The sequence below is a fragment of the Crassostrea angulata genome, chromosome 5 (genome assembly GCF_025612915.1).
Source record: "Crassostrea angulata isolate pt1a10 chromosome 5, ASM2561291v2, whole genome shotgun sequence".
Lineage (NCBI taxonomy): Eukaryota > Metazoa > Mollusca > Bivalvia > Ostreida > Ostreidae > Magallana > Magallana angulata.
This window is the reverse complement of record NC_069115.1, coordinates 37,378,998-37,389,873: the sequence shown is the minus strand read 5'-3', so window position 1 is coordinate 37,389,873 and position 10,876 is coordinate 37,378,998. Positions and strand designations below refer to the sequence as shown.

The window sequence follows — 10,876 nt, the reverse complement described above, 5'->3', positions numbered from 1 at the left end:
TTTTTTCTAAACATGATTAGTTACGGATGTCAGTTTTTTAAAGAACAAATACCCGAAACTTAAACTAGTAAGAGATTATATATACTTGCGAAAAACCGACCTTATTTAGTTGACTTATTAGTAACAATACATATACATATGTATATATATGCATTAATACATAATATGCGTATATACATTAATGCAAAGCAGGCAAACATGGAGAAACATGAGTGAAAAAACGAAAAAGGTGAGATGTGGATTCAGTCAACCCATATTTTAATGGGGATAAGACCCCAGTTCCTCCACATAAAAAAGGAAGTTTAGGAAGATATAATCAATAAATTTCATGACTATTTAAAACATCATAGCAGTAGATTTTTGTGAAATGATAATCTCTGACATCCGTAACGAACCATCCAAGCTTCTTATCAAATATAAAAAGACAACTGATTTATATGTTTGACTTTTTACCAGTATATTTCATAATTGTGTTTGGTACATCCATCAGAGCATGCAATTTTGATACAATTAGGTATTTCACTATTTTAGACCGATATTTCATGTCAACATTTTTAAATCTATGTAATGTTGATTACATACTAATTAAAGGAAAGAATTTTTTTTAAAAGGCGTGCTTATTAAGTTAAAAATGTATTTTCTACAATGAATAACCTGTATTTAATTTTTATTCTCTAATATTTGGTTGTAAAATGTATTGGAAAAAATATTCTTCATAAAAAAAGGTAATTTGCTAACTTCCGTAACTTTGGGTCATTATCTTTAAAAATCAATCTGACATCAATTTGTGATGTACAATTTCTTAACATCTCTATATTAATGTTCTGTTGTTTCAATATTTTAATTAAAATCACTGAACATATGAAATTGTTCCTAGTTTACATTTGAATTTGAATGAAAGATGATGCATTATTTTCTTTTTTATTGTTGAAAATAAAGATTTTCTTAAAATAAAGATATTTTTGAAAATATGTTCCCCTTAAATTTAAATTCTTCATGATTCTGTCAAATATGTCATTCGTATTCAATATGATATCAAACAAAGTGGCTAGTGTTGTTTACTGTTATTGTACAGGCCGAAGATTGGTTGCATTAATTCACTTCTGATTTCCGTAACAGGGTTTTTAATATGGTTTTCAAAATCAAATTTTTCATGAACGAAGAAATTTTGGTGAGTCAAATTTCATAATTATATCGGCGAATAGTTGTATTTCAATATTATTACAAATAAAACACGAATATCAAAAGTTCATTTTTCACTGAAAGCAATCCCATATTTGGAACCATTTCTGGAGAATGGCTGACTAATTATACTTATTAGATCTAAGTTAATAAAGAATGAATTTACAAAAAGTAAATATTTACATGTATCTGTGTAAAGTAAAAATTTCTAAAATCGTATAAAATTTTTGACTTAAATGTTAACTTTAAAGACAGTCATTGGCTTTGTGAAATGTGCAAATTGGGTTGTCAAGTGTGTAAACAATTCAAAACATGCAGTTGTGTTCTCTGACGGCTAATCCGTAATCCAATATGAGAATCTATGTTTCGATAATGTGGTAACATTTGATTGGTTGGTCACTCCCATGACTTCCGAGTTGTATTCAACCCCGCTAGCCTTACCTACAAGTTTGTGCAATAACATGTATTTTCATGCGTTTTAAGTGAGAGCTTGAAATATGAGAAAATAATACTTCTTAAGCCAAAAGTAAATTTTGAATAGAATATGCATTCTTTAGGATTTTTTAAATTTTAAATACTAGTATGTCCCTCTGGAGTGCATTTCAGACAAGCAGTTTACCTATATAAATCCCACGGCAAAAATGCACTATGATCATATTAATATCTCTTCCCTTCCTCTTTTCTTCGTTTTGTTCTTTTTTTCACCAAAAATGTATGTCTGCACATAATTTGCATACCTTAGGTACAAAGCTCAAGTAAATGTCTTCTTCTCTAATATGTCAAAATTGAAGTTCTATAGAGTGTTACAACTTTTATTTTCATGTACTTTATATTTACTAAGTAATAAAATACCGAACATTTACTTATTATGCACTTTCGTTATATGAAAAAATAGCTTTATTTTGTTATTTAACCGGTGTAATGTCATGTCTTTTAAAAGAAATTTAAGATGATAAAAGTTATAGGAACTTTAAATTTGTAAGAATTAAAAATCAAATGGTTTTAGTCTTTTACTCCTTTGAACGTAACTTGTATTGAAGTAAATGAAAATTTTTAAAATGCTAATATCATTGAACTAATTTGAATTCAGAAAGCCACATCTTTGACCATGAAAATGTAATTTTTTCTCATAAGAGATGCAGATTTTAGACTTCTTTCTCAAATGCAGGTCTGCTGAAAATCTGCATCACAATACATAGGTCAGAAATCCTTATGAATAAAGTTACATGTATATAGATGTCAAATATTTAACGCATAATGACCACATTAACGTATTGTGAAATTTATTTTCGTTTTACTAATCAGACCATGAAGACAATTGATCCTAATTAATGTATGAAAGTAATGTGGCTTAAGTTGTCTATAAATTCGACAAAATAGTAAGTATATATCGTGTTTTTATGCAAATAACGCATTGATTTGGCGACAAAAATTTCATATTTAATGAATGTATACATTTTTTCGATAAAAGGTACTTTTAGTAAACCTCACTATTCTGATATCCTATTTATTTCTTAAAGCTATAGAGTTTCTACATTCTTATACACGTCAGAACTGTGTTAATGCATTAAATGAAAGGTAATGTTAAAAGGTAAAGGTAATATTAATTTACATCCATATATTAACTTGCTGAAAGTGAGAATAAATATGAAGTAAGTTAGCATAGGATACGGGGCCATTGATGATTAAGGTTCATCTGCTACAAACCTAGTAAACGTTTCATTGTTTAACAAAAGCAATAATTGTTCTTTTTTCATGCAATTTTTAGATATTCCTGTAATTTAAAATATGTTTTAGAACATGACTGTTTATAAATCTGGCTAGGTCATACCGTCAGTTTATGTCACATAATATAAAATGCAACGGTAGTTAATTTATTTTTAGCAAATGTTTAAGCCCACTGAAATAAATCTTATCAATGATAGCAATAAGTATATTCTTTGATTGAAAAATTTTTTAAAACAATAAAATTTTACATATCAATAGCATGTTGAATATCAGTGGTTCTATAAAGTTTTATTTTTCAAATTTTTGAGATATCGTAAGAAATTCACCACAATTCTCGAACGAATCTTTTTTTCTTATTGATTAACGGTATTTGTCGTACCTTTGAAATATTCCCTCTTTCTTTTCACATTTTGGACTATCTTCCATTTGCATTAAGTATAAAACTTTTATCTGTTGTGGAGTTCAAATCAATATTTCAAGAGAATTCACGTGGGATTTTTTTTGTATCTAGATTTTATTGTACTTAGTAAGAAAAATTAAATTTAAACAACTTTTCACTCTCTTAAAACTTTTTTAAAAAAATTGATTCAAATCAGAAGTGTGAAATATTATGAAATTACAAATAATTACTTTCCACTTGAACTCATAAACTAGTTAATTAGTAATTAAAAGATTAACTAATGATTTATCTGATGATAAATTATTGACATATCTTGGTCCTTCACTAGGTTTGTAGTGATATTTTTTTTATTGAATACTCATTTTCTTATTTGTATTCTGTAAACATACCAGTCCTGTAGAATGTGATGCCTTGTAACGTTAACTTTAATGTTATAATCATAAACTTCTGGCTAGATTACAAGTACATTATGAAAACTTCAGAAAGTGCCTACACCTGATTGGCAGATTAAGTTTTATTTACTTTTATTTTTTATGGTGTTATTAATATAACATTTTTGTTTTGGCTGGAAACAAATGTACTTTGTTAATATGTTTTAATCACGTGGTTGTGAGAACATTTGATGGATGTTGACAACCTTATAGCCTTCATTATGTTTTTAATATAGAACGAATCCCAACACAGCAAGTACACATATGTTAATCATATCAATACGTTGCTACTCATCTGTGCATTGATTCAATATTGTAGGCATTGTTTTTCTGACTTTCGTTTGTACGTGTAGTTGTGTTTTAAACATAAAAAATAATGATATAGTTTTTTTACAAAGAGCTCGTAAAAACCTTTTGTTAAGGTTATCTTTTAGAAGAAGTCTTTACATCACTCATAATTGTGAAATGATTATGTACTAGAACCCTGGCTAATCATGTTGGTCGGAAGCAGTCTTATTTTGCAGTATTGATATGACTGCCTTTTGATTAAAAACGCAGTACTTAAGTGTTTGGGTATGAGATGATTTTGTTGTCAAGCGAAATACCAGAATCTTCTGTAGATATAAAGTTATAATAATTGCTCTTTCTTTATTTCAATCCATTTTTCATTTTTGATCGATAAAACGAAAATCAAGGCTTACTTGAATTCTCCGCTGTTTGAATTAGATATCGCTTTCTCTTATATAACATTCTAAATTTAGATATTGTGAATATGCATGCACTTTAAAAGGAAAACAACTTTACTAAATTATGCTTGTCAAAAAGGCAATTAAACACTAAGAGTTTGGAAACATGTTTCTATAAAAGATATGGTATAATGTTTGTGATATTAAGTAAAGAGTATATTTCGACAAAATGTGTATTTGGAGATAGGACAGTTCAGTTTATTAAACTTTTTCCCGGCATCATCATCATCATCATCATCATTATCATAATTATTGAAAGAGTTACCAAATATCATATACCCATTCTGATGTGTATTGTTTGGAATTTCTCATATTTTCATTAAGGTCGGATTAAATATCGATCACAATTTTAGACTTGGAGTTAATATGCAAAATATAGGTGTAAGTTTCTTCGTTGAACACTACTCTTTGATGATAATTTTGAAGCACATAAATAAATTAAACATATTGCCCTCAATGATAATTTTAGAATCTATATGATTTATTTCAGACCCGTCATTTTTCACATAAATCTGCTTCATTCGATTTAAGCCATGAGATATTACATAGTTACTTGATAGATTCATGTCACGTGGGATTTATTGACTTTAATGATGTGACGTAGATTTTGTATAATTGATAAAGTCTTTGGGTGCAGATTAGTGTCATTTGGTTCTTGTACTATTATTTCAAGTATCGAACTCGATAATCTTTTTCGTTGAATATTTTGCTGCTTGAGTATAATTCCTGTAAAGGTTACACACTTAGTTCAGTACAAAACTGTTGCAATTGGTGAAGGTGAGACTCAGCTCAGAATTTGAATATGGCCTCTATATAGTGCAGTAACTTTTCTACAAAATAAAAGTAAATGTAGTTCATTGAGACTTAATGGTTTCAATGCCTTTTTAAGACCAAATCAAAGACATTCCTATATATACTGGTATACAAAATATATACTTTGGGGAAATTCAGCTGCTTGATACATGTCAAATAGTAAATTATTTTATACCTCAGTACAATTTGATATTATGTTTGGTGGTCAGTAAAGAAAAGTGTTAAACTGCAAAATGGCAGAGAATAATTGGTGTTTTTGTACATGTATTTCAAAGGAAATCATCAAAACCACAGAATAAATATAAACTTCTACCATATGTGATGTGTATTATTCCCCTGTACCTTAGATGACAAAATTGTATCGTCTGTTTTCAAAGTAGTTCTTCTCAAAATATCGAACTGAGGATTTTTTTTTATGAATCTGCTGATTTGCATCTATGATATGAAAAAGATTATAAAAAAATTTACCAATTTCGAAACTGTTTCTTTAAAACATCTTCAGTTAAACATAGCTATGTAGATATCTGTCAACAGAGTGGGAAGTTGTGTGTAACGGGAAAATGCGCGATGGAAAATATGCGAAGTTCTCAGTTGCTGATGGTAGTAATAAGCTAATATATAACGTGTATAAAAAAAGTTAATCAAGAACAATCGATATACATTCTTATCATTCTACAATAATGAATAGAAAACTTTAAAATATTTACTTTAACACTCTATTAATTAGTATCTTAAATTTGGGTAAAATAAATCTTTTCGCAATTAATATATGAGGATAAATAAAGTTTGAAATTTTTTAGCTTAAATCTTGATCATGCTCCTTTAAAAGATCGCACGCAAAAAAAATGATTAATAGAATATCAGGTAAAAATAGTATTTTGGATTCAATCTTGATGTCGCATTTGGAATATCTAAATACTTTGAAACATTATAAATAAAAAAAATTCTTAGTCGAATTTCCGTCCATAATTAATACATCAAACATTGTTTTAAGTTTATAATAACAAGTTGAGTAAGTCTAGTAGATACAGTCATCAGCTTTGCAAATGGTACACTTAGGTTCGTTACATGTATAGACCTTCCATCCAGTGAACACCCAAAGCATGCAGTCGAAACCTGTGATATCAAGGGTCGGCTCATGCGTGGACCACTTTGAGTAGCCTTGTTCCGGTAGGACAGGAACATCTGATTTGCTGGTCACCCACGTGACCTTTGAGCTGTTTTTCAATCCGCCTAACCAATAAATAGAGCCGGTGCAGGATCCTGTATCTTTTAAGACAAAAAAAAAATATTTGTCATAATAATGTTTTTTTTACAGTGGTTATCATTATACGATAATTTTTTTATTGGCTTCACGTTCGTTTAACTATCTAGGATTTAGGAAGGCTCGATGGTCATGGCTATTTCCAGAGCATTTTAATCTCCCTAAGAAGAAGAATTCTGTATAAATATATTAATAAGAAACTGATAAAATTTTAAAGCTAAAATATTGGATTTTTTTTTTATTAAATGTTATTTTATGGCCAAAATTATCATGTCAAAGTTGAAGACAGATCTGGTGGTTAATTTGTTGACCATACAGTCTTCTTAATGGAGTTAATATTATTTACAAATGAAGGAGATATTGGTATAAATGTTTACTATATCGGAAATATAAAATGATGATTATAAAACAAATAACTTTTCCCAGAATTAAGGAAAACTGTTTATTAGCTTGTTATCAGTTGGGTTTTATTTAAAAATCATTGTTCGAATGGTCAATCTCTCTCTCTCTCTCTCTCTCTCTCTCTCTCTCTCTCTCTCTCTCTCTCTCTCTCTCTCTCTCTCTCTCTCTCTCTCTCTCTCACCGAATATATTTGTCTCCACGAAGTTCGCTTCCTCTTCGCTGTGAATCTCAAGTAAGTACCCACTGTTTCGAATGCATTCTGCCTATGATATAAAAAATATGCTTATTTTATAAGTATATACAGCTCATGGATAATTCTTTGGGGTTTTACTTTTAACATGTAAAACAGAGAGCGGCTGGTAGCCATCTACGACTAATACCTTTTTATACCGTCGAAAAAGGAATAATTAAGGGTATTATGTGTTTCAACTCACAGAGTGTAGCGGATATCTTGTATCTTAAATGCTTTGAACGTATATTGATATATTAACAGTATAATTTTTGTATGTATAAAATTTTAGCTTGCTGCAATCTAACTTTTCTGGTGGAGAGAAAAGGTTCAAAGGTGCAACTAATAATAGACAACTGATAATTTGTCACAAGCATAGCTTTACCTTGGCTTCTATCCATCCCATTGTTCCCGATAGAAGTTTGTAATGACATGCCATTGGACTGAAAGCTAATAAAAAAAATTAAACAGCAACACATGAATAAACAACGTATACTTTATATAAGAGTTAAATTGCATATGACACTTTCTTAATTGATGCAAATCCCTTTCTGGTTTGAACATATTTTATTGTATATATAATATACAAAGGGTTCGAACACAAGTTCTTGCAACTTACTAGGTTCTCACCCAATCCCTTTCTAGTATTTTAAATTCTAGTACCCAGTGATTTATCACTGTTAACTCTTCCCTCATTGCTCATTGTAGTTCCCCCCCCCCCCCCCATCCCAGTGGTATCGGATTTACTCCCCCCCCCCCCTTTGTTGAATGTTGAATACCAGGAAGTGTAACATAATCCAACTATGTCATCTTGTAATGGTATATATAACATTGTTATACTTTCATGTTAAATACTGAAATCTGATTGGTTAAGACGCAGTTAATAATATTTACTATTACCCTCAGCGTTAGCAACGCACTTGGCAACGGGTAACATTAAAAAATGTTACATGCGCGAAAATTATGCGCGTACGGTTCGCTGTAGAATTCACGTTATTCCTATATAAAAGCAGTAAAATTTTCTTAAAATTTTTAAAAAAGACATTCAGTATAACAAAATAAATAGTGCCTGTTTGGGAGGATAACAGTTGAAATTGACACCCCTCGAAAACCATTGTCAACCTCCGCTTCGCGTCGGTTGACAATGGTTTTCTCGGGGTGTCAATTTCAACTGTTACCCTCCCAAACAGGCACTATTTATATACTATATCTTTCTAACATTGTTCAAATAACAATAGCTCTATTGTAAAATACCCCCTATATAGCCACTTTTACAACTGATATGGATGAAATTAGAGTATACCAAATCTGATTCGTGTGTTGAAATATTATAACTGTCACATACAATCCTGTGATTGTCATCGCATGCAGACAATCTATGAATGCCAAGTAACACTTTTATTTTTTTCCGACAAATTTGGACATTAATTTTGTGGTGGGGGGGGGGGGGGGGGGGGGGGACTGCTGCATGGTATTGTGGATCATGCGATTGGTCATCTTATATTAATGGAAATATTACGGTATTACGTACAGTATACTAATTAGTAATATTTTAAAGTATTATTTTTTGTATATGATGAGTTAAAAATATGTCACAAATTTTTAGAAGACAAATATTCCGCGATGTACTATTACTATATACATACATGTATGGGCACTGTAAGGTACATTTTCTCCTAAAGAGAAATTCCAAAATTCATTTTCTTGCCAGTTTACTCAGACTGGGGTAAAATTTAGTTTAAAAGATTTTTAAAAAAAGGTAGTATGATATGTATTCATTGAGCAAAAGCAATTAAAAACATTTTGAGTGACTGATTCACTGATTCTGTTGGTCAATAATAAGTCTTGATGTATACTGTATGCATATATGTATGATTTGTCGACTACTTAGTGAAGTTTGTCGCTAAATATGATACATTATTTATATATTTAATTATCGGTATTTTTTTACGGAAATTCAGAACATAAGTAATAAGATATAGAGACACTTAACAAGGCTTAACTGTATTGGAAAATGCATTATGTTTTCCCCTCCTTCTTCCTGGTCACATAAAAATCAAATCAATGGCATAATTAATAAATCCGAAGTGATTCTAACACTGTTACAGAAAGGTTTAATATAAGCTGAATTAATCTGTAGTAAGTTTTAAGATTGAATCTATATGAGCCAGTTTTGACCACCCTGTCAAGTTATTATGCTTTAATTGATGCACTTTTCGTTTGTGTTTTAATTTAGAATTGCAAACAATGTTGTGGGTCCATTATTCTTTCTTCTTAAACATAAATGGGAGTAAATGCACGATACCATTCTTAAGATTAACTAAAAAAATCTGTTATCGTGATATTCAACGTCATATGTTAAGCACATTCATATTATTTATCAGTTTTAATTAAGATATAATCATACCCTCTGGAACGGAGTCAGTGCAGTAATGTCTCCACCCGTTTTCCTGGATGAGGCTTCCATCACTCACCTGTAGACAGGTAAGATACATATAACATGCTTGGGATACAGTGTTGTACGATATCCCGGGAAGATTCTGTTGGCTCGCGAGTGCTGAACACTGCAGTAGGGACACCGCTACTTGGGTGTTGGAATCGGGTGGCGTTTTGATTTTGCCGTCCAGTCTCTCGCTCAAAAAATACAAATTTCCTGCTGCCACGGCCGAATATTGTAGAATAATTACGATTAAAATACTAGTAGACATCGCCAGGAGTTCTGGTAACTCTCCCTTCATTTTCGTATTTTTCATTCAAGCACTGGTTAATTTGGTAAATCACTGAGCTTGATCGATGCACACTCGATCGGAAAGATTAAATGGTATGCTCATTTCCCACTTAACTGCAAACTTGAAAGCTGCTTTAAAAATATTTCTCCCTCTTGAAATAAGGTAGATGTAGATGCTACCGCTATACTAGAACATGCAATTCATTTTACATGTTTGCTCCATGGTTTTTTAAAAGGGGTATCGAGTATAAACTATTCTCGAGCTCCTAAACTATGAAAATCAATGGAGCAAACCCTCAGATCAGATATACATGTTCATCAGTGCACGTTAGTGTGAAATCGTGGAGTGCACAGATTAAAAAAAAACCAAACTATTATAAATGACGTATTGAAAAAAAAATTCTAAAGTACATGTTTAATAAGATCTATGACAGTTTTATGGTTATGTGATTTTTTTTTTAATTACTCAAATTCGTCTTTATGAGTTGTTTGAATTGAGCCTTGACTTGATCAAAGAATTTTAAAAGAATTCTATCTAATATTATATCTATGTACATGTGAACATGCAATGAATCCCAAATTAACTTTGTCACATGCACTTCAAGAAATTGACTGGCCCTTGGGCCACGTCATATATCAGGCACGTGGCATCGGGGGGGGGGGGGGGGGGCACTTTTTCACAGCCAATTTTTTTTTTTATGATTTGCAGATAAAAAACAATTTAAGATAGAGTCCCCCTACTTTTCGGGAGCATGTAAAAAATTTAATCGAAAGGATGGAAATTAAAATGGAAATTGATGTTGGTACGCTCTGCTCTGCCCCCCCCCCCCCCCCCCGGTCAAGATTTTTTTGGATGAATCCCCCCTCCCTTCTATAACGTTATAGAATTCAATTATTTCTGGGGAAACTTTGCAACTTAGATAAACTGAGATATAAAAAAGTTTATGGATGAC

At 30.9% G+C, this 10,876-nt stretch overlaps 1 protein-coding gene across 1 annotated transcript; it reads right to left on the bottom strand.

The window, feature by feature from the left end:
• Nucleotides 1-6,171: 6,171 nt before the first annotated feature.
• LOC128184349 (secretory phospholipase A2 receptor-like) lies at nucleotides 6,172-10,137 on the bottom strand. The gene is made up of 4 exons (XM_052853790.1): nucleotides 9,603-10,137; nucleotides 7,581-7,645; nucleotides 7,148-7,229; nucleotides 6,172-6,569 (listed from the first exon to the last, which is right to left on the bottom strand). Exons 1-4 carry the CDS (start codon nucleotides 9,946-9,948, stop codon nucleotides 6,319-6,321), a joined length of 744 nt encoding a protein of 247 aa, XP_052709750.1. The 5' UTR covers nucleotides 9,949-10,137; the 3' UTR covers nucleotides 6,172-6,318.
• Nucleotides 10,138-10,876: the final 739 nt, after the last annotated feature.

Excerpts from the sequence above, each read along its gene's own strand:
- LOC128184349 (XM_052853790.1), bottom strand. The coding sequence starts at position 9,948 with ATGAAAAATACGAAAATGAAGGGAGAGTTACCAGAACTCCTGGCGATG. Across the intron at positions 7,646-9,602 it reads CACTGACTCCGTTCCAGAGG|CTTTCAGTCCAATGGCATGT; the intron begins GTATGATTATAT and ends TTTTTTTATTAG. Across the intron at positions 6,570-7,147 it reads CGTGGAGACAAATATATTCG|ATACAGGATCCTGCACCGGC; the intron begins GTGAGAGAGAGA and ends TTGTCTTAAAAG.